The sequence below is a fragment of the Hypomesus transpacificus genome, chromosome 5 (assembly GCF_021917145.1).
Source record: "Hypomesus transpacificus isolate Combined female chromosome 5, fHypTra1, whole genome shotgun sequence".
Classification (NCBI taxonomy): Eukaryota; Metazoa; Chordata; class Actinopteri; order Osmeriformes; family Osmeridae; genus Hypomesus; species Hypomesus transpacificus.
Window position 1 is genome coordinate 3,420,926 of NC_061064.1, and position 27,248 is coordinate 3,448,173.

The 27,248-nt window shown below is 46.2% G+C and overlaps 4 protein-coding genes across 4 annotated transcripts; 3 read left to right on the forward strand and 1 right to left on the reverse strand.

Moving 5' to 3' along the window:
• The first annotated feature begins 337 nt into the window (after positions 1 to 337).
• On the forward strand, positions 338 to 7,634 carry LOC124468104 (LIM domain kinase 1-like). Its single transcript, XM_047020683.1, has 15 exons — positions 338 to 640; positions 2,572 to 2,710; positions 3,406 to 3,515; positions 3,600 to 3,776; positions 3,894 to 3,999; positions 4,096 to 4,367; positions 4,499 to 4,688; positions 5,006 to 5,092; positions 5,221 to 5,352; positions 5,511 to 5,570; positions 5,737 to 5,802; positions 5,921 to 6,107; positions 6,194 to 6,249; positions 6,456 to 6,613; positions 6,752 to 7,634. The coding sequence occupies exons 1-15, from the start codon at positions 597 to 599 to the stop codon at positions 7,314 to 7,316; spliced, it is 2,349 nt and encodes a 782-aa protein (XP_046876639.1). The 5' UTR covers positions 338 to 596; the 3' UTR covers positions 7,317 to 7,634.
• A 78-nt stretch (positions 7,635 to 7,712) lies between these two features.
• LOC124468269 (septin-4-like) lies at positions 7,713 to 10,603 on the forward strand. Its single transcript, XM_047020927.1, has 10 exons — positions 7,713 to 8,533; positions 8,619 to 8,715; positions 8,871 to 8,957; positions 9,057 to 9,180; positions 9,293 to 9,427; positions 9,528 to 9,645; positions 9,751 to 9,852; positions 10,059 to 10,155; positions 10,250 to 10,389; positions 10,532 to 10,603. Exons 1-10 carry the CDS (start codon positions 8,399 to 8,401, stop codon positions 10,601 to 10,603), a joined length of 1,107 nt encoding a protein of 368 aa, XP_046876883.1. The 5' UTR covers positions 7,713 to 8,398.
• Positions 10,604 to 13,386: 2,783 nt separating this feature from the next.
• Positions 13,387 to 17,097, forward strand: sept4a (septin 4a). Its single transcript, XM_047020928.1, has 12 exons — positions 13,387 to 13,400; positions 14,154 to 14,568; positions 14,650 to 14,746; positions 14,898 to 14,984; positions 15,096 to 15,219; positions 15,317 to 15,451; positions 15,562 to 15,679; positions 15,817 to 15,918; positions 16,024 to 16,120; positions 16,227 to 16,389; positions 16,546 to 16,648; positions 16,819 to 17,097. Exons 1-12 carry the CDS (start codon positions 13,387 to 13,389, stop codon positions 16,888 to 16,890), a joined length of 1,527 nt encoding a protein of 508 aa, XP_046876884.1. The 3' UTR covers positions 16,891 to 17,097.
• A 150-nt stretch (positions 17,098 to 17,247) lies between these two features.
• Positions 17,248 to 26,140, reverse strand: mntb (MAX network transcriptional repressor b). The gene is made up of 6 exons (XM_047020477.1): positions 25,818 to 26,140; positions 23,069 to 23,687; positions 22,896 to 22,937; positions 22,688 to 22,799; positions 19,883 to 20,075; positions 17,248 to 19,771 (listed from the first exon to the last, which is right to left on the reverse strand). Exons 1-6 carry the CDS (start codon positions 25,888 to 25,890, stop codon positions 19,032 to 19,034), a joined length of 1,779 nt encoding a protein of 592 aa, XP_046876433.1. The 5' UTR covers positions 25,891 to 26,140; the 3' UTR covers positions 17,248 to 19,031.
• Between the last annotated feature and the right edge of the window lie 1,108 nt (positions 26,141 to 27,248).

Consider the following 27,248-nt stretch of genomic DNA (forward strand, 5'->3'; position numbering starts at 1 on the left):
AGGAACTGGGGCATTCATAAAGAGATTATGCGTGTGCATGTGCTGATTGGTACAGGACCAATTTATGTTTGGAGCCTGATTTGGTTTTTAGTTTTTAAAAAAGAAAAGAAAAACACACAGCCAGTTTATCTGCAGTATAATTTTGAATTTGTGTGCATCTCTGTAGCATGAAGTCTCACAAGCTATTTGAATGAGAAAGGAGTGTAACTCTATCTCCTTCTGGTGAAGGTCTACATACTGAAAGTTGTTGGAGGAGGAGTGTGGTGAGGGTGTCCGTGATAGGTTGTGTGTCTGTGGCCAGCAGAGGGGGCCGGGTGGATCAGGGCTTTTACTGGGTCAGGGCTTTTTTCTCACAAGCAGACACAGACAGCGGAGAGGGAGTTCGGAGCACAGGAAATGCCTGAGCGAATGGGGAAAACACACAGCTTACTAGTACTGGTGTGTCAGAGAGAACACACACACACACAATCAGCCATACAGTACCAAACAGCAAGTTCTCCTCTGCTCTGTTGTTTTTCCCTGTCTAACTGGTCTACTGAAGGTGCGGAAGGATTGTTGTGAGTGACAGCTGTCTGTAGGAAGAGGGTCTGAGCGGAATGTCACGGCGTGACCAGCGTTTTCGGCGAGGAATAAAAGGAAGGTAAGATTCTCTGCTCCTATTGTGTTTGCGTCTGCGCTTGTGACCACGGTGGCGTGTTAAGTCTGGCAGCACATATGGTATTTCAACACATCTTGCCGTCTTGCAACATAGCCTATCCCTTCATCTGAAGGCACTGCTGAAATGTTGTCAACACACATATTCGTAGGAAATATCATCATGCTCTCAAAGTCAACCAATGGCGGTTGGAAAAGTTAGCAAATAGATTATCAATTGTGCAAGGCAGACTTACAAAGCTAAAAGCTAGAGGACACTACAGTACATGACTAACGCTGTTAAAAGGAAGTCCTGTTGGGAGTGGATATAGAAAGGATGTCACACGCATATGACATTTGACCCTTGCCATGACATCATAATGCGGTTAGGTCCCATTGTGTTTGAAAATGTACGTGAGTGAAAAAGATAGTTACTCAAGGGTAGAAAGACTGAAGACTTTAAAAACAAAGGTAGGGGAAGGACTTGAGGTTTGAAAGGAAGAGAAGAAGAGAGGGATAAAAAAGGTATTCCAAGGCCGGGAGGATTCCAGTGATGTTTCTGACCCAGATGTTTCAATGAAGCAGAGTTCCAGATGTGCTGCTCAAACACCTGGGGGTAAGTTAACCCACCAGCTGATTCAGAATGTTGCAGCAACCTACTGACAATGTTGCTACAACGCGGGGTGTCAGTTGGGGAGTTAACTTACCTGGGTATGTCACATAAAGTGCTTTCTGGAATACCCCCCAGGTGCCAGAAGCAGAAAAATAAAGACTGGACGGAAATAAACTTGCAGCTGTCTCCTGCTAGTGTTAAATTCATGTGTAATTTCCTCAGACGGAGTGAGGCGGATCCATCCAAGGGGAATTGATTATCTGAGGCACTCCACGAGGAATCTCATGATTATAAATGAATTTTTGTTTTCGGTGAACCAGCTAGAGGTGCACCAGTGGGTAAACAGCCATCTTTTGCTGTATGTTGTGAAATACCGTTTTCCAACTATTTATTTCATAGCAAGTTTTTTTCACAACATTTACAGTAATTTGTTATTTCATAAGAAAGACATTCAGCCGTCAGGAATTGTCTCCAACACAGGAAGAAGGCTGAATTTTTATCTCTTCCTCTAAAGATTTCATTCTTCATTGTAAGACAGCCTAATCCATTCTCCATTGTAAGAGAACACGGCATTTACCCAACATAGAAGAGGAAGCATGGCACATTACTTTGCACAGGAAGTCTACTCCCACTCCAGCACTAGTGTTGGAAAGATAAGAGAGCAGGTTTTTACAGACCATGGTCCTGGTCTGATATCAGTTCCACACCATCCCCTTATTAGCGTGGATCTGACGAGGCATAAATATTGAAACGCTTTGTCATGGAAACACCAAGCCTTTCAGTGGGCCCAGTGGAGCATCAACCGTATTACTTTCACCAATCAAGTCCCTCTAGATTTGCATACTGTAGTGCTGAATGGATGTTAAGCTACAAGGTTGGTTTTGCTGACTACATTTTAGCTATTAGTAGAAAGAATACAGTGAATTGGCTGAGGACATCATAACAATTACACTTTTCTTTTGACAAAACTGGATTTCCTGTTGGAATGCTCTGAATAACACAGCCTATTTGTTTGGCTGGCAGATGTTATCCTCGTCACTAGTGAAAGAACACAATCTAATCGGGTAGAGGCACAGCAGAACATGAGTTTGATTAACAAGTTTAATTTCATACTTTTAGCCGAGGAAGTCCATACCCCACTGATTATTCGAGGATGTCATGGTTCCAGGGTTTCCCTTGACCTGTGTCAGACCAACCTCATTCCCAACACTTCCACGCAAACACCAAACAGGAAGTCACTTACGTTTCATCTCTAACAGTCTTCCTTTGCGTCATCAGACTCCAGGCTGAATCCTGTCTCCTTGTGCTCTCTCTGGGGTTGGCAGGTGCTGTGAATGTGGCTGTATCTTGTCTCAGTGGTACTATGAGAGGGAGGCTAAGCTCTACTGTAAGAGACACTACTGGGCCCGCTATGGGGAGCACTGCCATGGCTGCAAGGAGGCCATCACTACAGGGCTCATCATGGTGAGAGACCCCCTACCAGACCTTCCTATTCCAATACTCTCCTCATCGCTCTATCATGCCAGACATCATGCCACATCACAGAAACTAACCTTGATACGTCCATTTTCACCCATCGTATGACCAAAGACTGCTGGTAATTGGTAGAGAAATTCTCTATTGGCCTAATTTCACTCTCACTAGTTAGCGATTACCATCAAAGGAGCTACTGTAAAACAGATTAGCTGTAAATAAAGATTCCATATTACCAACTCGATAGTTTTCTGTACTGCTGAATACTTCTTTAGGGATCTCACAGAACTCTTTCGTTTTAATAGCTGTTTTCTGTAAGTGATACGTTGACATTTTTTCTAAGGTGTTTCAGGACCAAAATGACACACTTTTATATTATCAGTAATTACGGTAAATAAACTATTCTGTATTACCATTAAACTAACCCCAGAGTAAAGGACTGCAGTGAGTGGGGTTGTTGAATCTGTTATATAGTGCAGGTATGCATGTTCAGACAGATAGGAAGCCTGACATTAGACTCCCTTAGTAGCAGTTCCTTCCTCTTGACTCCCAGTTTCCTCCTGATATGAGGATGAAAGTTGTATCTTTTCCCAGGTTTCAAAGCAGAGGATTTCCCTCTGAAAACATTCAGAGAATAGATTAACCCCTTATTTCTTTCTCTCTCTCTCTTTTCTTCTTCTTTGTAGGTTGCTGGAGAACAGAAGTTCCACCCTGAGTGTTTTACCTGTATGAACTGCGGGATGTTTATTGGAGACGGAGACACGTACACTCTTGTGGAACGTTCTAAACTCTACTGGTCAGTCTGGTGAAAGAGACCAAGAGGGGGGTGTTTATAATAGAAGCAGATGTTAAACCCTCCTCTTTCTAACCTGTTCTGTAGCGGTCACTGTTACTGCCAGGGAAGGGGTTCCCCTGTGAAGGGGTTGACCGAGCCACTGACCAGGAATCACCACACGGTGGCACTGGTGTCCCTCCCTCACCCTGTCATCGGTCGCCGAGGACTGGCTGTGTCTACGGATCACAGTCAAAAGGAGGGGACTGTTGTCACGGTGACAGAGTGAGTTGGTTCAGTCTGAGAGAAAAACCCTTCCCAGAATATTTACTATACTGACAAATTAACGGAATGAACTCAAACTAAATGAACTTATCCTTCCCTTCACTCTCCCCTCTACAGGTTGGGCGGAGCTCTTCTAACCTCTGACCTGCTTACCTCCATTCACGTTGGTGACCGGGTCTTGGAAATCAACGGCACTCCAGTCCGAAATATTTCACTGGATGAGGTAAGCATGCACAACCGAACACCTATGCAGCTACACCTTCCATGACAGTTCAAAGACACAAAGCTAAGCCTACGTCGTACATGGCTTTGTCACCAGATACAGCGCGTAATCCAAGACACAGGTCACCCAGTTCAGCTGACAGTAGAGCACAACCCCTCTACCTCTGGAGATCCTCTCCCCCCCACGGTCGCCCAGGACGCCAGCCCCTGCACTGACTCTTGTGTCCATGACAACCTCAAGAGTTCCCAAAAGCTCCCCAGCCTGGAGGAGGAGCCTAACCCAGAGGAGCAGACGGAAGAGCCAATAAGACTGAGCCTTTCACCCCCTCAGGGCCAAGGACTCACAGGAATGCGCTCCAGACACATCCTGTAAGTCTGAGTGACTCCACCCACGGAGAAAGAGAGATTGGTAGCGATCTAAAGAAGTTACACGTTTGGTAAAATCTTCACCCTCTCTTCCTCTCTCTCCCTCTCTCACGCACACACATATTCTCTCTCAGACGTAGCTGCAGTATAGATAAGTCCCCCCTTTCTCAGGGTGCTATGCCGTTGCAGTCTCAGCGGAGGGACATGGCTCGCTCGGAGTCCCTGCGTGTGGACTCTGTAGAGAAAGCCCACCGAATCTTCAGACCCTCAGACCTCATCCATGGAGAAGTGCTTGGCAAGGGCTGCTTTGGGCAGGCCATCAAGGTACAGCACAGCCCACCACAAAGAAAGATGAAGATGACATACCATCAGCTTAACAGCCGTAAAACGTAGTACGGGGATATATACAGTACCAGTCAAAGGTTTGGACAGGGAAAATGTATCCAAACTTTTGACTGGTACTATATATATATATATATATATATATATATATATATATATATAGAAAGCACATTTGAAAACAGCCAACGCCAACCAAAGTGCTCTAATTTGTTGCAAGATTACAGTGTATCATTTAAAGATATGATTGTGACACTGCATGCCAAATACAGTGTGACAAACCCACTGTGTGTGTTGTGAAGGTGACACATAAGGAGACAGGGGAGGTGATGGTGATGAAGGAGCTGATCCGTTTTGATGAGGAGACACAGAAGACCTTCCTCAAGGAGGTGGTTGAAACGATCCACAGTCTTGTCGGATTCATTCATGAGATCATCACATTATAATGATTGTAATTATGATATATTGTATAGGGATATGAAAGAAGATTGACTAAACTCCTGCCACCTGTGTGCAGGTGAAGGTCATGAGATGTCTGGACCACCCCAATGTTCTGAAGTTCATCGGGCTCCTCTACAAAGATAAACGTCTAAACTTTATCTCCGAGTACGTCCAAGCAGGGACTCTACGAGAAACCATCAATAAAATGGTTAGCGGATGTGTATGTGTGTGAATATGCGTCTAAATACAAGGATTACATACTAGTACTAGGGGCCAATGTGTTTGTGAAGCGACTTTCTTTGAATAGCGAGCTGGTGGTTGGAGGACTAATTACCTTCCATGGTCTAATTACGTTACTTGGTCTAGGACAGTGACTTCCCCTGGAGAGTTAGAGTGAGCTTTGCCAAGGACATTGCTGCTGGAATGGTAAGTCTCTCTTGACACATTCGGGGATTATGGATGCTTTATTATTTAATAGAAAAGTTTCACTTATCCCCCTGCCATTCCCTATTGTCTATCATATTCTACCTCTTTCAGTTTTTACTTCCCCCTCTGCTTCTTCTCTCATGTCTCTCTCCTCGTTTTCTCTCAGGCATACTTACATTCCATGAATGTCATCCACCGTGATCTCAACTCACACAACTGCCTTGTCAGAGAGGTGAGTGGGTGAGCTACACATCCCTCAAGGACAGGAACACTGAAGACAGTTAAACGGTCCACATATTACAACCCAGGAAGTTCAGTAAATCTCTGTAAATCCCTCTGTCTGAACTCAGAACCAGAGTGTGGTGGTGGCAGACTTTGGCCTGGCCAGGCTGGTGGTAGAGGAGAGGACCCAGGGCAGGGCACCATCTTTGGGGAGAACTTCAGTAGGGAGAGTGTCTGAGCTCCGTAAGCCAGACCGTAGGAAGAGATACACCGTGGTTGGAAACCCTTACTGGATGGCTCCTGAGATGATTCATGGTGAGGGACGAACGCGACGAAGGGTCTTGGGGAATAATGTTCTGATGTTAAGATATTCCTTTTAACTGCTCTGCTTTGTGTCCCAGGGAAGAGTTATGATGAGCGGGTGGATATTTTCTCGTTTGGCATCATGTTGTGTGAGGTACGTAGAAGTTCAGCAACATCTACATTGGGCATGAAATACAGCTAAAGCCAATCTAGAGTTAGATGCAGCAGCTAAATCTGATCTAAAAGTAATTTTATCTACGAATGTGTCATTTTGTGATGAACCACATACTGTAATTTGATTCATATTAAAGGTTTCCTATTGTTTAAAATGCCTCTGCCACCTGTCGCTCTCTGTCACAGGTGATAGGCAGAGTGAGTGCTGACCCAGACTACCTTCCAAGGACCCAAGATTTTGGTCTAAATGTCCCAGGTTTTCTGGAGCAGTACCACCACCAAGAGTGCCCCTCTTCCTTCCTACCCCTAGCAGCGCTCTGCTGTGACATGGAAGCAGATACACGGTAAACATCCATCACCAAACACCTGTCCAGATACACTTTCCACTCACCGCCTCATCTAATATTCATTTGACTCTTTCTTTTGCCTTTTTACCTATCTTTCTCTTAACTTTCTTTCCATTCTGCCTCTCTGTCTCTCAGTCCCTCCTTTGCTAAGCTGGATGAGTGGCTGGAGAACCTGTTGATGCACCTGGACATTGGACTGTCTATACTCTCTGAACTGGAGCAGGTACGCCATGCATTCTGGCAGCTCTATGACCGCTCTAACAACCAGGACCACTACCCCGCCCAAGAGCACTTCCTCTCAAAAACCCAGAAACCCTGCATGAAGCACAGCCACTCAATGGACAACAACAACTGCTTGGAGCCCCAAAACCACAACAGTTCTCAAAATCATGATCCCATGCAAAGTGTTACAGAACTCCAGAACAATAGACAAAGCCCTGACCACAACCACTCGTTGGATGGAGAAACCAATGACTCACAAACCAATGGCTCCCAGAAACAACTGCAGTCTATGAACCAAGACTTTAACCATGACTGTTCAAAAAGCTTTGAACACAACCATAACCAACCAGTACCTAACACACCACAACATGGCCCAGTACACCACATTCTTAGCCCACTGCCAAGCCGGGTCCATAGACCCAGGAGGGTATGCAGGGTGGTATGGGACAGAACCACAGAAGAAAGCTCATTCCTATGACTCCATGAAAGACTTACTTAGAGACTGTGTCCATTTATGGTTTAAATTCACACAATGGTGGCTTTTAACTCTGATACTTTATTAATAATTGTATTACATCAACACAGTAGTTAGATATGTCCTAATTTAAGGCTATACAGACTTTTATTAACTTTACTGTGTTTATAAGGAAACTTACATAAAGCTGTGAACGATTATATTTTATATTATTTGCCAATATTTTTCAACTGGACTTGAGCTTGTTTCGTGTCTTTGTTTTTTTATGATGTATGTAAGCTATAAGACATTTAAATTAAATCAGAGTTTAGTTTTGTGAAATTGAAAAGATTCTAATTCGCGAGCTTCATGGATTCGAATTTTAAACCGTTGTAGGGATAAGGATGCAGAAGGCCGAATATGGTAGCTAAATTATTACACTTATTCTTGAAACGAAATATTTTATTTTGAAGTTTAGTATTTGTAGATGTATTCAGACGTTCTTTCAAGACGTATTTCTTATTCAATTGATTCAAGCAAACCGATAACCAAATGATGCTGGTGGTTAGCAAGTAGAGCTAGACAACAGTAGCGTAACAGTCCAAGAGAATAGAACGAGGACACATTCGCAACATACTAGCTAGCACTAACTAGCTAGCTAGCTTGCGTGTATATGATTAGGCTAGTCATCTCACCTTACATCGTTTTCAACCCAGGTACACAGACCGAAGGAGTTTTTAGTGGTAAGCTGTCTAGAATTTGTAAATCTGAAAAGCGTGAGTCTCACGGCGAATGCGTGAGACTTGAGAGGCCAGTACTTTAGTGATGTTATAGGCTTATGAGGTCACATTGTTTTTTTTACTACAGTAGCCTACCTGGTCGAATTTGTAGCCTGGCTTGATGTTAATCTATTTGCTTTCAATCCTCTCCTCACTCCTGCAATACCTCAGAAAGCGAGGTAAGGCTAGAAGGGATAGTTGCATGAAAAAGCTACTGTTTATCTAGGATTTCATGTTTGTAAATCAACAAGACTCCCACCATCAATTTCCTTTGTCTCCTCTGTCCAGTACTCCAACCTCTCCACAGATGACACATATAGTTTCCTCATGGAACTCCAAAAAAGCAGCACAATTGTGTTAGGAGAGCCGGAGACAACTTACATTACTTCCTCAGATAGCCAGGGCCCCCCCATTCGACCCAAAAGCCCCTGGGGTCGCCTCGACCCCTATGACTCCAGTGAGGTGACGCAACCACGTTCAATGTTGAAAAGGAGTCTACTGGTAGTGTTGCTTAGTTTACCTACTAGATATGTCACATTTACAGCAGGACCTGGACAGGGAGTATGTGGGCTTTGCCACTCTGCCCAACCAAGTACACAGGAAGTCAGTGAAGAAAGGTTTTGAGTTCACCCTGATGGTGGCAGGTGAGGATAGATACAGGGACTCCTTTGTGCATTAACTACCCTAAGGATATATGTTGTTTTGGTGTGTCATCTTCTTTGTCATCTTCTGTTTCACTCTTCTCCCACGCTGAACCTCTCTTTCCATTCTTGTTCCTGTCTTTTCCCTCTCACCGTAGGAGAGTCTGGTCTGGGTAAATCCACTCTCATCAACAGTCTGTTCCTCACTGATCTGTACAAGGACAAGAACGTTCTTGAGGCTTCAGGTACTGAACTGCTTAGTATACTAAGAGAGAAAGATGGGCCTATAGGTGTAACAAAACGCGAAGGCCGCATCCTTTCTGAAGGATTTTCTTTTCCCCCAGAGAAGATGGTTCAGACTGTGTCTATCACTAAGAAGACTGTTCTCATTGAGGAGAAAGGAGTGAAGCTCAAACTCAACATTGTGGACACACCGGGGTTTGGGGATGCTCTGAACAACTTACAATGGTATAGCCACATACTGTATAAGAGTTCTCTCTTCACTTCTCCTTCAGGCCTCCTAGATCTAGAGTGAGTAAGAACGTGTATGTGTGTGTGTGCGTTCATGTTCGATGGGAAGCTGGACAGTGTTGTCCGACTACATTGACCATAAGTTTGAGCAGTACCGCTTGGATGAAATCGGTCTTAACCGCAAGAACACCCAGGACCACAGAGTCCACTGCTGCCTGTACTTCATCTCCCCCTATGGCCACGGGTAGGAGACTCACCTCGGACACACTCACATGACAACATTGTTCATAATAATCCTTAATACGATGTACACTGAATCAAATGTGATTCTATGTTTGATCCAGCCTGAAGCCTTTGGATGTGGAGTGCATGAGAGCTCTCCAAGACAAGGTCAACATTATCCCTGTGTTGGCCAAAGCAGACAGCCTCACTAGGGTGGAAATCACACAGATGAAAGCCAGGGTTAGACTCTATTACCCTGCTGTCACTGACTGATATGAGCAAGTCAATTTAGGTTACCTTTCTCTTGATTTCTCTCTTTCCCCCTCCTCTCTCTTTCTTTTGTAGATTCTGAGTGAATTAGAGAAGTACAAAATTAAGATCTACCATTTTTCTGACTGTGACTCAGATGAAGATGAGGAATTCAAGCTACAGGAAATAGAGTTGAAAGTGAGAGCTGGCTTAAAGCCCCACAGCACCCAAACACAGTTGATATTCCAGAGCTATCTGAGATGTGTTCAACCTTTTTGACACGCTCAGTTTGGTACAGACTCTTTGAACTGTACTATTAGATGGGATATCTGAGGTTGGCAGATGACGGTGCTATTCTTGCTGCCCCCTATCTCTCTCCCCCTCCCTCTGTCTCTCGCTCTCAGAACTCTGTTCCGTTTGCTGTGATAGGCAGTAATGCTGTGGTGGAGGGTAACGGCAGGAGGTTCAGGGCCCGTCTCTACCCCTGGGGAGTTGTGGAAGGTGCAGAAGAGGAGAACACCAACAAGTCAAAGTTATCCACATCATGTCATGATTCAACTGTTATCAATGCTGATGATTTGTGTTGTGTTGGCAGTTGATAACCCTGTCCACAGTGACTTTGTGCACCTGAGGAACATGCTTGTGAGGACACACATGCAGGACCTGAAAGATGTGACCCAGGAAATACACTATGAAAACTACAGAGCCAAGTGGCTTTGTAAAAACTTTGACAATGTAAGGAGTTTCATAATTACGCTTAGATTTATCAAAATAGGCTACTACTATACATTAAAATGTTCAATAGAAAGTAAACATAATGGGCATTTCTCCTATATTTCATAATTACAATGTGTCCAATGTTTTGTTAATTTCTTAGGATTCTGACAAACCTGAAGTGTTTGTCTTGGAAAGTGATGGGAACAACACGATCACAGCAGCAGTAAACTAATAATAAAATAATATGAAATAAATGCTTGAATTCAGACACAACATTCCAATTTAAATTAGTAATTGTTTTATAATTTCAAAATGTCGATGCGCTCTGGATAAAACAAAGATCAGGTAATGTAGTGTATACAGTGCCCTCCAAAAGTATTGGAACAGTGAGGCGAATTCCTTTATTTTTGCTGTAGACTGAAAACATTTGGGCTTGACATCAAATAATGAACGTGAGACCAGAGATCAACGTTTCAGCTTTTATTTCCAGGTATTTACATCAGGATCTGATGCACAACTAAGAAAATATCACATTTTGTTTGAATCCACCCATTTGTCATGTGATCAAAAGTATTGGAACAGATATACTTAAAACATATTTAAGTGAATAAGACTTAATATTTAGTTGCAAATCCTTTGCTTTCAATAACTGCAGCAAGTCTGTGACCCATTGACGTCACCAAACTTTTGCATTCTTCCTTTTTGATGCTTTCCCAGGCTTTCACTGCAGCCTCTTTCAGTTGTTGTTTGTTTTGTGGGGTTCCTCCCTTCAGTCTCCTCTTAAGCAGGTAAAATGCATGCTCTATAGGGTTTAAGTCTGGAGATTGACTTGGCCAGTCTAATACCTTCCATTTCTTGCCCCTGATGAACTCCTTTGTTGTTTTGGCAGTGTGTTTTGGGTCGTTATCTTGCTGCATGATGAAGGCTCTGCCAATCAGTTTGGTTGCATCTTTCCTTAAATTGGCAGACAAAATGTTTCTGTAGACTTCCGAGTTCATTTTGCTGCTGCCATCATGTGTTACATCCTCAATGAAGATTAATGAGCCCGTCCCAGAAGAAGCCATGCAAGCCCAAGCCATGACATTACCTCCACCGTGTTTCACAGATGAGCTTGTGTGTTTGGGATCATGAGCAGTTCCTTTCTTTCTCCAAACTTTAGCCTTTCCATCACTTTGGTAAAAGTTAATCTTTGTCTCATCAGTCCATAAAACTTTGTCCCAGAATTTTTGAGGTTCATCTCTGTACTTTTTGGCAAATTCCAGCCTGGCCTTCCTATTCTTCTTGCTAATGAGTGGTTTGCATCTTCTGGTGTAGCCCTTGTACTTTTGTTCATGAAGTCTTCTGCGAACAGTAGATAGTGATACCTTCACTCCTGCCATCTGGAGGTTGTTGCTGATCTCACTAACAGTTGTTTTAGGGTCTTTCTTTACAGCTCTCACAATGTTTCTGTCATCAACTGCTGATGTTTTCCTTGGTCTACCTGTTCGACGTCTGTTACTTAGTACACCAGTAGTTTTCTTCTTCTTCAGGACATTCCAAATGGTTGTACTGGCTATGGCCAATGTTTCTGCAATGGCTCTGATTGATTTTCCATCTTCTCTAAGACTCACAATTGCTTGTTTTTCACCCAAAGACAGCGCTCTGGTTTTCATGTTGTTTTCACCTCTGAATACAGTCTGCATAGACAAAACCTATCTTACCCAATCTGAACCTGAGTGTAGACATTCAGTGGTATTTATTGATTGAATAATGTATGTAATAGGACACACCTGGGCAACAAAACACACCTGTCAGTCACATGTTCCAATACTTTTGCTCACGTGACAAATGGGTGGGTTCGAACAAAAAGGTGATATTTTCTAATTTGTGCATCAGATCCTGATGTAAATACCTGGAAATAAAAGCTGAAACGTTGATCTCTGGTTTCACATTCATCGTTTGATGTCAAGCCCAAATGTTTTCAGTCTACAGCAAAAATAAAGGAATTGGCCTCACTGTTCCAATACTTTTGGAGGGCACTGTATGTAACATTAGGTACGTTCGACTTTATGCAGGCTGTAGCCGGCTGTCTTGAAGCTGAGAATCCAATTGGCTGCTTCAGTCAGCGGGCTGCAGGCGACGCCGACGCTGCATGAAGTCGAACATACCTATTGTTTGGAAGTACGTCCTTACCTGTCCCTGACGCAATCCAATTCCGAATGTTGTGGGATACGTCACGGCAAGTTCCACTGTCCGCTGAAGGTGGTGCTGAAACGAAGCCATATATATGCCAGTGTTTCTTGTGAAAATATACATTGCATTTTCAAGACCAAACGTGCGACGTAAGTTTTACATTTTGGAAGAAATTAATTTGGACCAAGGGAACTTTAATCAACGGAGCGTTTTGGACTGATACGGAATTCAACTTGTTCGTGTCCGATGACCACCTAACTGTCAACCCAACATGGAACACATGTCATCACCCGTTAGGTTTCGAAGCGGTTGCAAAAAAGGTAACACCACCTTTTGACTTGTTTTGTAGTTAAGCATTCCATTAAAGAGACTATGAAACTTTCTGATTGTGTTCAAAGTGATTGGGTAGGCTACTCTTGCTTATGCCCCAATAGAAAGATTATGTAGCCTATCATTGTATTGTAGGGTATACATACCAGTAATATTAACGTGACATAAGGAATCATCAGACACATTTGTTTGATGTTTAAGTGAATATAAAATATAGCCTACTAGTAAAAACTGTCAAAATGAATGGGTAGAACTAAAATGTATTCAATGTCTACTCCTACCCTCACTGCCTACTGCTGCGGTAACATAACTACATCTACCAGAACATGAGGTAGGACCTTTGGTGAAACAAATAATAGTTGTAGTAGTAAAATAGTCTGTTGTACAATAGTAGAGTATGTGTATACAGTAGGCTATGTGTGCAAGAACAAGACAAATCTTCTACCCCCACCCTATTACTGGAGATCAGAGTATTAGAGGTTGAGTTAAGCCTACTACAAAGGGTTGTGGGTAATGAAAGCTGACAGGTAGGCCACAGGACTTGTTGTTGACTCGACCTGTATTGTCGGTAGCTGTTGTTCATTCTCATCGAGTCTGGGCATGGCACTCCACCCAAAACAGGCAAGACATGCATGATAATGATTACCATGGAGGATTATGGGCCATGTAGGGGCAGTTACTGGCTTTGCTGGAAGAGCACTGGGAATATTGACCACCATCACTTCTTATAGACAGACCTGTTAATGTTGTGTAAAGTTACGCAGTATGTAAGTTTCCAGTTTCTGTGTGTGTTTAAGTTAATATATTTACAGCATATATATGTGTCAAGTTGTGTTTGAATCAATTAGTTTTATAGTTAATCCTCCAATGTCATAGAAGTTGACTGACATACCTTTCCTGAGATACATCCTACTTAATTAGAACAGTAAAAAGCCTTCCAAAGCAAGAATAGCCTCCTTTTCGGCCTAACATTCAGCTCCCCACTTTCCAGTTTCCAGACAGTTGATGAGGTAGCATGGTGTCTGATAGCATGGTGTCTGATAGCACAGTCACCCTGCCTGCCTCTAACCTGCTTATCCAGCTGGATCCATGTCACTGTAATGATTTAATTAAATCATAGTAAAAAAATGATGATCAGTGCAATTGAAGGATCTTTTACAATTTGAGAAATGTTTTACTTTATACTGACACAAAACTTATTTTTCTAGACGGCACACACCAGATATAAGACTAAATACTTTCCACCCGTGACAAAAGTGAGTGAAATTATTTGGGCCCAGTCTTCCTTCATTCCAGTACCTCTCCCTCCTGTCTCAGTTGGCCAGTCTGTCCATCGAGGACCCAGAGGATGCAGAGCTGGCCTACACCATGAAGGACCTTCCCCCTCCCTCTGGGGAGAAACACCCACGCCGTCACACACCCGTCATCGACCGGGAACCAGAGGCCACAGGGATGGGGCCCGATCTACTCCCCTACACCCAGAAAACATCGCCTTTGCCTCGGCCCACCCCGTGCAACCCTTCTGGAACCCCAGTCACCCCTCCGCGGCCCAGCCGTGTCCCCTTGGAAACAGAGTTCCGGCCCGTGCAGCTACGGGGGCACCAGCTGGCCTCTGTGGGCTCCTTGGACTACCCCCAGAGCCCCTCGCGACCAGGCAGTCCCTGGAGCCGCTTCGACCCCTATGACTCTGCAGAGGTGGGCAGTAGAGAGACTGGAGGGAGGATGGAATCATGTGGTTTTGGTGTCATGCTGTTTTGCTTATTTTCTGTGGTGCAGGACCAGGACAAGGAGTATGTGGGCTTTGCCACTCTGCCAAACCAGGTACACAGGAAGTCAGTGAAGAAAGGCTTTGCCTTCACTCTCATGGTTGCAGGTGAGTGAGTGATCCAAGTTGCTAGAGTTTCATGCAAACATGTCATTTTACCATTGGATTCCACCATGACAGGTACGACAGTTGTTTTTAGTTCATGTATTTGATAACAGAATAGTTTCAGACCACTTTCTCCCTCCCATCTTATTACTAGGAGAGTCCGGTCTGGGTAAATCCACGCTGGTCAACAGTCTGTTCATTACAGACCTCTACAAGGACAGGAAGGTGCTGAATGCAGAAGGTGAAATACCAACCTTGCCAGTCTATAGGTGGCATCAAAAATAACTCTTTGAACTCATCAGACCTAACAGTTCTTCTAGAGTCTTTACCTACTGTACATGTGTGTGTGCAGAGCGGATCACTCAGACACTAGACATCGTCAAGCACAGCATGGGTATTGAAGAGAAGGGGGTGAAACTCAGACTCACCATTGTAGACACCCCAGGTTTCGGAGATGCTGTGAACAACAACGAAAGGTACAGTGAATGCCTAGCATCTGAGGATGCCATCCTCAGCTTCATCTTTACAATGACTGTAGTTTCCTTCGTGTGACCCATTTGATCTTCTATGTAGCTGGAAGGAAATAGAAGACTACATAGACCAACAGTTTGAGCAGTACTTCAGAGACGAGAGCGGCTTGAACAGGAAGAACATCCAGGACAACAGAGTCCACTGCTGCTTGTACTTCATCTCTCCCTTTGGCCACGGGTAGGAAGGGCACACGATCACGCCACACCCCACGCTGTCAGCACACGCTCAGACCACTGGCGTTGGAGAACGTCCTCTGTCTCATAGCATTCCTGTCTGCTGCCTCACAGACTCAGGCCTCTCGATGTGGAGTGTATGAGGGCCCTGCATGAGAAGGTCAATATCGTCCCCATTCTGGCTAAAGCAGATAGTCTGACACCAGCAGAGGTCCACAAGAAGAAGATGAAGGTACAGGAACTAGGAACCAGGAACGTTCCTTCATGTGATGTTCCATGCTGGGACTGCGATATACTGTATGAGGTCTTAATCTTGATCTATGCATTGTTAGGATTGCTCATTCTTTGTATCTGTGTGTTTGTGCACAGATCCGAGAGGAGATTGAACACTTTGGGATTAATATCTACCAGTTCCCAGAGTGTGACTCTGATGAGGACGAGGACTTCAAACAGCAGGACCAGCTGCTCAAGGTGAGACCTGGATCTATCTGTTTAGATGACTCTGGTTTATCCTAAACCTTTCCCTCTTTTCGTATGTTTCTCTCTGTGTCTCTCGTTCTGTCTCTCTCTCTGCAGGACAGTATTCCGTTCGCAGTAATAGGCAGTAACCTGCAGGTGGAGAGTAAAGGCCGAAAGTTCAGAGGTCGTCTCTATCCCTGGGGAGTGGTAGATGGTACGACAAAGGACCAGTTGTCCTAGAATCAGGGTTGGAGAGTTGGTGTGCGAGACCTCCTCCAGTAGCACTGTGAACTAACAACGCTGCGTTGCTGTGTTGCCAGTGGAGAACCCAGCTCACTCAGACTTCCTGATGCTGAGGAACATGCTGGTGAGGACACACATGCAGGACCTGAAGGACGTGACAAGGGAGACGCATTACGAGAACTACAGAGCCCAGTGCATCCAGAACATGACCCGTATGGTGGTCCTGGAGAGGAAGCGCAGGTGTGGACGGACACTCTCTCCGACACTCACACACCCGTGTTCAGACAGACAGGAGTGCATAAGGACACTCAGAGACATCTGATGTGTGTGGTGTCATGTACCTGAAAGAGGTTTTTTTATTTTTTTGTATGTATTTCCTGGTTGTGTTTCTGGCAGTCTGCGGGACAGGATTCAGAGAGAGAGCGCGGTTGACTTCCCCCTTCCTCTAGTTCCTGTTGACAGTGAGACTGAGAAGCTCATTCTGGAGAAAGATGAAGAGGTGAGACATGCACACATGATGTACCATGTCACACACTAACACTATATGCTATGGTCCTACATGTACAATATATACAGTACATACCATATCAAATCATAGCCAGTTCCACGTAGCATCGGAAAATGTGCCGTACCTTTGCCTTTACCTTCTCCTTGTCCCTCATCCCCAAGTTGAGGAGGATGCAGGAAGTGCTGGAGAGGATTCAGGAGCAGATGCAGCACGGGCAGAGAGAAGGCTCCTGATCTACCCAGGATTCCCTGAGCTTCTCCTCAGCCCCAGAGGCCCCAGCCATCTACATGACGCTTTCCTTTTCCCCCCACATCACCCCCGATGCTCCTTCCTTTGTTTCACCAGAATTAGCTGAAGACCCCAGGTCATTACTCTCCACGGACGCTTGGTTCTCCCTCCTCTGGGACTGTAGCACCTCAGCTGGCATGCAATAAAGACATGTTCTGTACTGGGCTGTACTTGCTGTACTCACTGGTCCTAATGGGATGACAGCGTTTTCTAGCCTCTATCAACTTGGAGGACAGCACTGTCGGCTCTTTTGGGCTTCTAAAAAGAGAGGGGTGAGGAGACTAAATTGAACACGGCAAATGTTGTAAATGTAATAAGATTTATTAAGAATCTTCATAGTTATTTCATCAGCATAATTTTCTCATTAGTATTCTTTTTTTCCATTATTGTTGTTATTTTAAACATAGTGGACAGTTAGATCTAAAAGGCAGCCCAAAATGTACAGGCGATATATAACTTAAACTTTCTCCATAGGGAAAACATCTGTTTTTATATTCATATATAATATCAATGAGGTCCATTATCCCACCCACACCATACAATATTGTACATGGTCCCAGAAATAAAGAAACTTACAAAAGAAAATCAACATTGAAACAGAAACTAAACAGCAATCTACATGCAAAAACAGGCATGGGTAAAATGTTAAAATACATAGAGATAAATGCTAACGCGTGCATACAATCACACATATACAAAGTTTCATACATACTGTACATACATACATAAGCATATTGGAAAACTGAACTAAATCAGACATTATGGCGTCAAAGAGAAAAGAGACATTCTCTTTCCATCCCTACATCAAGCTCTTTACACAGAGAAACTCTACACAAGTTTCAAATTCACTGTGGGCATGTGTGTGTATGTGTGTGTGATAGCAAGGTTGTCACAGTGTTCAGGAAGCACAGTATACAACACATGACATTACCCACAAAGATTCACACCGCATCTCACTTGTGTGAAAATGCCCAATTCACTCATACATCCTCTCCAACATGCACAGGGGCAAATATTAAACCAGAACCATGCCCCTTGGTAGGTACAGTGGGTTTAATCATAGTGTGTAATAAAATGTAAACAAAAAAACATACTGAATATATTAACATACCCACACAACACAAAAAAAAATGAAAAAAGGACCATAAAACATTGTCTACATACTTACTGAAACAGACAGTGACAAACACAGATGTAGATACATGAAGGGTGGAAAAAGGGGTGTAGTAGCACGCACACACACACACAGCTGGGAAGGTCTGAACCCTAGTCCCCACCCGTGCTGATCGTAGGCGTACGTCCTGCTGCCAACATGAGGTCAGGAAGAGGCAGCAGAGGGGGCTGTTGGGCTGGAGTAGAGAGAACCTCCATGCTGTCTCTGACGGCATGGATGCACCTCGTCGGTTTAAAGCTGCTTCGTCTCCCCCTCCGCTTCTCTGTCCAGCACTGTCAGAACGGCGCAGACGCCAGAACAGGATAGGGGTGTGGCATCTGAAGACAATCGAGATGCTGGTTCAGTCAAGTCACCCAGCACCCCAGCGACGTCACACCCCCTTTAAGACACCGACCACGTGCGTGTCTGTCCCCTCTGAATGACATCATTTGACAAGGTGAACATGAACCTACTTGGAACTACTGCGAGGGTTTCCTTCTTAAATGACTTCATGATTTCTGGTCATGTTTTCCTCTGTGCCTGCGGGGGGTGCAGGAGCCCCTGGAGCCTGAGTGAGACTGGGCTGAAGTGCCTCTGGGGAGATGACTGGAAGGAGGGAGACAGGGTGGGAAGGAGAGAATTCGAATCTCTGCAGCAGATATTACAGTCCCAGTCCAAGGGGAACAGACGGAGAGCAGTGGGCCTTTCACGGTGCTTCCCACGACGTCCATAGCTATTCTTGCGTGTGTGTGTGTGTCCCCGGAACAGCTCCTACCTTTGTTCACTAGTTAATCTGAAGAGTAGCATACTGACTGCAGATTAGTCTATGTCACCAGTACGTCTGTCAGGAATGTTCTGGTGTTGTTCAAAACCCTGTAGGAGTCTGACTCATCGTGTTGTAGTTTAGGCTCCTTCGGCCGTAGATCCTCTCCTTCAAGCCAGTTTGAGCGTGCTCACAGGGAATGGCGGAACAGTCACCATGGTGACAGGGTTAAGGACGGTGGCCTGTCCAACTAGCTGGTGGTGGGGGGTAAGGACAGCGGTGGGCTTCCCCAAGGATGGGCTCCCCTGGCCGGGCATGGCGGCACCCTTGACCTGGCCTCCGTTAGCGTTAGCATGGGGGTTTGCCTGGACGTGGGTGAAGGTGTGGGTTATGTGGCCCACCACAGTTGGCTGGGACACAGACACGCCCTGGGGGTAGAGGTGGGAGGGTATGTGAGCTACAGGGTGGACAGTGATGTGTCCAATGGGCTGGGCAGTCATTGGCTGGTGAGCCGCAACAGTGGCTGCCATTGGTTGAGGGGTGGATGAAGGGGGGCCGGGAGAAGGGGCGATGTGTGTCAGATGCTTGGCTGGGAGGACATGATTGACAGCCTGGATGACTGATGGGTGGGAAACAGCGGCATGGGCGATGACAGTGGGCTGTACTTGAATGGATGGAGGCAGGAGGGGGTGAGTGGCCGGTGCCGGGGCGATGGCCTGAGGGGGGTGTCCGGCCGAGAGGGGCGGGCTGGTCAGGACACCCGAGAGGGGGAGGGCCGTGTGCTGGATCGACAAGTGAGAAGTGAGGAGTGGTTGGGTCTGCAGGATGGGCGGAGGCAGCTTGCGCAACGAGGAGGGCGGAGGAGGAGACACATCCTCATCAATGTCCTGGTCAAAGATCTCTTCCCCTTCTGAAACCAAGAGAAAAAACATTACAACTTTATTCCCAAACGTCGTTGTATTTTCCCCTGAAAATACAAAATACACGGCGTGCGCGTCTGCGAGTGTCTCTATAGCTGTACCCGAGGCCGTGGATGTGGAGGCCTGGTCCTCCTCTGGCTGGACAGTCTGTCGGAGAACCCGGTCTATCTCCAGGACATCCATGCACTGGCCGAGCTCGTTCTTCAGCTCAGCCAGTCTCTGCTGCGTGGCAATCTTCTCTCGCGCTAGGCGCTCCATCTCATGCTCGTACTCTTTCTCCTTGCGCTTTAGAGTCTGAGGTAGAGATACAGACACACACAGACACACACACACACTGGGTCAATAAGGTAAGGTCCAACGATAGTTCTTTCACCCATTCACAACCGTATTAATCCAAACATTAATGACAATTCATACATTTCACTGTCACCCCAGCTAGGCCCCTTTCCATTTCCTGGAAGTAATTACAGTGACAGAAGGGGGTTGGCTCTGAGAAGGGGTAAACATTCCACGGTCTCCCTTTTTCCTTAATCACGTCAGTCCAAATATGTCTGACGCTAATCAGCGTGCGCTCATCAGAGCGGGGGTGGGATTAGAGGTAAAAACACTTCCCTCTAACCCTCGCCTTGTGAGGAAGTAACAGGGCGTATTTCATGACTGGGAGACTGCGTCATGCTCGATCACTGTTATAAAACCCCATGCTACACAGGGAGTGAAAGAGTAAAGTCTACCCAACGAGATCAACAAAGAGAGCAGAGAGCGGGTGAGGCAGAGATAGTGGGCAGTAGGAAAACACACAAATGGCTCCCTGACCCAGTTTCTCTGTAGGTCATCTGACTGAGGAACACCAAAACAGGCAGAGGGGACGGGTGGCTAAGAACATTAACACAGATTAGCGCAGCCAGGAGGGGAGGGCGAGATGAAGGGCTAACATGGAGGAGGAGCGGGTGGGCCCCGCGGAAGGAAACGAGAAGGAAAACAGGATAAAGGGGATGTGAAAAATCGGGATGCACTGGATGGGCGGGCGGATGAATGGAGAGGGGAGAGGTGTGAGACAGGTGTTGTGACAGCGGGGGAGAGCGGCGACATATGGGGACCGCATGGTTCAGAACACTCGGTTCAGTACGCAAAGCTTAGTTTCCTCTCCTCAGCCAAATGGTGGAAAGTCCACATGCAAGGCAAGGTTACCTGCTCTCGCATCCAAACTACCTCGACTACAGCCTCTGGGCTTCTGGTTGATTGTGTGCATCTGAAGGTCCTATTTCTGTATGTTAGTTTGATGAGGTATGCCTGTCTATCTGTCTGCTTGTTCCAATGCCTGCGTGTCTAAAGCATGCATAGTGACCAGGATTAATCAGTAGGATCGTGCCACATCCAGATACAGGTGGGATCATCTGCTTAGGCATGCCAAGAAGCCAGGCCTTTTAACACCTTTAGATACATTCTGAGCTCCTTGCCGGACCAGAGCCTGGAGCTGGAGTGACACCCTGTTATTATCATCAGGTATCAACCTCAGTCTCAAGCACACCGTTACACCACCGGTCCCATGACATGTCACCACGGAAACAGCTGCCACCCATTGCCGTTTCCTTGGTAACAACATCCACTAGGATTTGGATGCGTGAGCAGCGGAGTGTAGCTCAGCATAAGGAGGGATGTAATTGGGTGATGCATGGGGAACGATAACTTATTAGGAGTGATGTGATTGGGTGTTTTCCAGTCTGGCGCTTGGCTCTCTATTCATTATTTCCCTAAACCTCTTCTTCTTCCCTCCCCCACTTCGGATGGTTTCCTAGAAACCTCCTCGCTTCTCTCCTCCCCCACTGCTCCGCACGATCACAGCCGCGTTATTGACACAAGTGGAATGTCTGGTTCCAGCTGACGTCACCCCCCCCCCCCCCCTGCAATCTGCACATTTACAAGCCTTTCACCTTCAGAAGCAGCAACAGTGGAATTATTCTCTTCATTTAAGGTTTCATCTGCTTAAATACTCTGCTTAGATATGCAAGGGGCTACTGATAGCAAAGATCCCGCAACACCGCGCGCACACACTTGCAGTATGTCTCTATGGTTACCAAGAGCTCTAAAGGCCAAACAGGGAGCATAGTACAGGACATAAGGGAGAGGGGAGGAGAGGGATTTAGAGAAAGGAGGGGGGGAAGGAGTGAGAGAGGAGGAACAAGTGTATAAGAAGAGAAAGAAGCAGAGATCTATGGAGGAGAAGAAGGAGGGAAGGGAGAGACGGACGAAAGACGGAGGGCAGAGCGACCAACGCTGCTCTGCATCGCTCCCTCGTCGCCGTGGAGACGGCGCCACTACAGGGTTCTTCCCACTGAGCGTGTGCAGCTGCAACGGAGCGGAGCGTGCCCAGTCTGTTCCTCTGTCATGCTGCTGTGAGGGGGAGGGGCCTAGGGCGTGCAGGGGTGGGGGCAGTGGGGGGGGATGACATCTCCAGGCTCGCGCTAGCCATGTGCTCATAGCTCACGTGGCCCACGGAGAGGCAGAGAGAAGAGGCGGAGAAGAACAGGCGAGTGGAGCAAGATGAAAAGCGTTTTCGTTTTTTTCTCTCTGCGCTTTGTGTGTGGGAAGAGAAGCCAGTGGAAGGGCATGTGTACTAACGGTTTGGCCTTTAAAGGATCAGGTCACTGCTATCTATCTGGACTCACTAGAAGAAAGTGGGAACATCCAAGGATCAGTGGTTTCACAAATAAAAGCCAGTACAACCAATAACCTTTTAGCTCATGCACTGCATACCAGAACTTTCCAGCAATCCACAGACCAGTTATATTCACTTGACAGGTCCAGCACAGACCCGTGTTCTGTTCGTCCGTTACTGTCACATGAATTAACTCCCTTTCACACAGATACGCCAACATCAAGAACTGAGGAACGTTCACAAAACACACCTGTATGTAGCGCAGAGCACTGCGGAGAACACTGAGGTTCGACGTCTTCTTCTCGTCCACGTTAGGAACGTTCTTCTTCAGCGTCTCAAAACACTCCTTCAGATGAGCTCGTCTGGGAGAGCAGAGAAGAGGTTTGCAGTTTAGCCTTCCCTAATGCTGGTTAGACCCCGTTCACCCAGAATGCATGTGGATGTTGCGTTTTGCTGACCTGTTCTTCTCCAGCTTATTGTGCACCTCTCTTGTTCCCGCTCTGAAGAATAGATATAAGCTGATGAGAAAATGCTGTTGCTCAGTGTCTTTCCAATATACACACAGGCACACAGAAACACACCAACAGAAACACACCAACAGACAGACAGACACACACACAGAGGCACTCACCCCCCTGGTCGTCTCTTCCCATCCAGCCCTCTCATGTCATCCATGACCATTCCATTGGTACGAGGTTGAGGAGTGGGCGGCCCTTGCTGGGGAAGCAGAGCATGCTGGGAGCTGGCCGTACTGGTGGTGGTGATGATAGTGGTGGGGTAAGGAATCTGGACCTGAGGCTGAGGTTGGCTGGGAGTAACACCTGTCAGCGGCGTCAGCGAATTAGGCTCGACCTTCATCTGGGTGGCGCACATCAGGTGGCGTGTGATTGGATGCTGCTGAGTCGGGGAGGAGCCATTCTTGGCTGGCGGGGAGCCGTTCAGCAACGTTGCCGCCGCTGCGGCGGCGACGGGCGTGACCAGGGGAAGGGACGGGACAGAAGGCGCTGCTGTGACAATGGGGACCATGGGGAGGACTGAAATGGGGACTTGAGGTGGAGGGAGAGAGGGAGGGGGTGGAGGAGGAGCAGGAGGGGGGGCTGGGGAAATGTGCTGGTGCTGATGGTGCGACTCCTCCCCCCAGGGGGCATAATTGAACCTGATTGGCTGGGCAGAGGAAGTCACCACCTCCACTCTCCAGGGCTCAGGCTCTCGACTGTGAAGCTCCGCCTTCTCTCTTCTCTGCTCCTCCTCTGAAAAATGAGAAAGGGAGGAGGAAAGGAGGAGGAGAGGGGAAGACCAGAAGAGGAATGGAAGAAATTATGAAAAAGAGATGTAGGAAGGAAAAAGGAGAGGATGACAGAAGAAAAGATACAAAAAGGAAACATTTGTAAAAAATATTGATAACGATTTCAAGCTACCTCTCGCACAACACAAAGGGAGGCTACACATACACATGTCAATAGAAGCACTTCCTGGTTTCGAAGAAACATAAGGTACATATGCATTAGTGTACACAGACGCAGACACAGAGGGGTGACATTATTGTAGAGGGAGGCAGACTGGTGGGACGTGAGGATAGGACTTGTCTGGAACTCAGCCTCTGCTCTGACCGTGATGGGATACTGACTAGCACCAGCCCCTCTGCTCTGACTGTGCAGGGATCTAACTGCCGCAGCATGCAGGGGGCCTGCGCTCCGGCAGTATCAGTAGATGGGTTGTTAGGGAGTCACTCACTCTGTCATCGAGACAGAACCATGACAACCCATGGCGACTGATCAGTAGACACCAAACAACATAGAGCTGTCCCACTCATGAAACACATCACTATCTAGAGATATGGAATGAATGGGAGTGTGAGTACATATGCATTAAACACCACCAGTCATTTTCTATTGATCTATCACAACACTTTTCAGAGATACAGCAACACACAGGTGTAAGGACCAGGGATTTCACACATATCAACCCCCACATGCTTTGATGGGAATGTACTGCTCACCTGGTAATGCAATAGAGAAATTGTTTTAGGACTAGTGTAAGGTAGAGGCAATACATTTCAACGTTTAAAACTACGTAAATTCTCAAAAATAATTGTATTTCAATGAGACCAAGTCAGAAGCAAAAGCCACACAGTATGGTGTTTCTACCTCACTCATTAATATAATAAATACGCAATGTTTCTTGCACGCACGCACACACAAACACCTACACACACTTTCAGTTTAGCCCACGATGCTTGAAAAATCAGACGTAAATTACATAACTTCTGGATTGACGGAGGGAGGCGGAAAGAAAAAGGGAAGGGGGGGCGGTTGCCCTACTTATTCCCCACTGTGACCCGCGCCAGTCAGTTGGCTTGACGGGGAAGGGTGGGGGGCGTGCACGTGGTTGTTGAGGGCGGGTCCAAGGGCACGCGGTGAGTGTGTGTGGGGGGGGGTGTAGACAGACTGACACGTCACCCAGTAAGTGAAACAAAAAGCTCCAAGTGATATCGCGGTGGAAAGAGAAAATCTTAATGTATTGCGGGAGAAACGGAAGATATCCAGTTAGAAATGCTTTGTGTATTTCAATATCAACTAACTTAAATTTAGCAAACTATGGGGGTTGACCCGCCCAAGTGTGTCATAGGATAGCTTTGCAATGTCAGGGCATTATGTAAAAAGCAAGCCTCATATTCTGCCACCGCCCTTCCAACCTGCAAGCACTACTCCTTACACACTATTCTACAACTCGGAAAGCCAGCCCATTTATTGACTATGTAACACTGACTAGAGATACACACGATTATTTAATGTAACTTTATAACGTAAATTGACCATGGAATGTTCGTAATGTGCACTGTTGACACAACGTATCCGCGTAGTCGCCAATGAAGTCCGACTTGTAACACTGCATTGGGGATGCAGTGTCGGTACTTTTGTCACAAACATAAACCGTTAAAAAAAAAAGCATACAGCGTGCGACTTGCCGCGATCTGTCAATGTAGACACGCACCCACAGACATACACGAACATAGTAGCAGCAGCAGCAAGACATGGCTATATATAGAAAGGAATTAACCCGGAAACCGAGTTAGCAATGATCCTGTTCTCGCACTGGTAAAGATACAAATACATTACATGGGGGAATAAAGCGGAGGTGTTGTTTCGCATTTTACCTTTACTTGTTGGTTGGGTTGTAATTAAGAATAAGGAATTAAATCTAGTTTTTTCTTCCTCCCTCAACCTAGCTGGGTGGGTCAGTTGGAATGCCACTCAATAGTTTGTGTGGTCTCCCCAACATACGAAATATAGTTTTTGATTCATCAAATTAACGTTAAAAGGGGACCACTCTGTCGCGACCTGGTTCTTCCCAGTTTATTGCAACTACCCCCGCCTTACCACGTGCAATCTGTTGTTGCTGGGCTTGCCATTCCAGATATCTGGCCGCCTCCAGAAGAGTATCGATGCTCATCTCGCTTGCCCCTTTCGGTAGCAGCCCGGTTGCCCGGGACAGAAGGAAAACGCACAAATAATCCCGGGAAGCAAGTACACGCTGTATAATTCACAAACGCGCGTGAGTGGTTCCTCTCTTTTTTTCAAAATAACAAAAAAAATTATGGGACAAATCGTAGTTAAATCCTCACATACGTAAAAGAGGGATTGCAACAAGATGGCGATGCGAGTACGGGAATACACAACAAGGCGCAATGGTATTCAATAAAAGACCCGCCCCCCACGCGCTAACCCGCCCTGTTACTACAACCTTGCCCAAAACACTGACTGGAATCAGCTAGGATTAGGTTTTTATCTAGGTGTTCTCCTTGCTTGTGGAAGCTCAAAAAGTTGATTCACTATTAGCGTCCATCTTATTATTAATACACACAGATAAGACTCAAACTGTGCCCGGTGTTATTCGGCTACCGAAGGAAAGATCCGGTCCGTGTGTTCGATGCTGATCCGTTTTCCGGTTTCTTCTGCCGTCCCTGGACCGCAGCGCATTAAAGCATGTCGAACCAAACTGTCCAATGAGCGTTCAGAACAACAAGGCATGGTGCCTGTCCACATGGGCACCCGCTCGGCCTGAGCGCGGCTCATTTGCATGGCGAGAGCGTGACCAGCCACCCTGCTGTCTCGGGACCAGACCTGTCAATCAAACTGGTAAGCGGGAGTTGTTTGTCATAAACCACTGCAAACACGAACATATTTTGTGCGTATCAATACTAGGACATTTATTCTTTGAAAATGTTGACACAATGCTTCTGTCTGTGGGCGTGCATGTGCTTGTGTGTGTGTGTTTGTTTGGACCAGAGTGCGAGAAATCGGGAGATTAAGTGTGTGTGTCTGAAGCAGTTTTATGTCACTAAAATCACAATGAAGATGTATATTACTGTTTGTTTGTGTGTGTGTGTGTGTGAAAGAGAGAGAGGGGGAGAGAGAGAGAGAGAGAGAGAGAGAGAGAGAGAGAGAGAGAGAGAGAGAAAAGAGAGAGAGAGAGAGAGAGAGAGAGAGAGAGAGAGAGAGAGAGAGAGAGAGAGCAATCGAGATGGAGTGTGTGTGTGTCTGGATGGCTTATGTCACCCAAATCACAATGGATATGGATACACTGTAGGTGTGTGTGTCTGTGTGTTGCTGCATGGTAACAGTCTTTGATTGGACAGATCCCAGTGGAATACCCTCTGCTCTCGTCACAGAGTCTGACTCTCTGGTCCAATCAAAATAGCCTCTCACAACTACGTCTTCTTATATCAAACCGTGCAGTGTGCGCGCACACATGCACACACACACACACCCACACACGGATAGATGTATGTATGTATGTGAATGTATGTA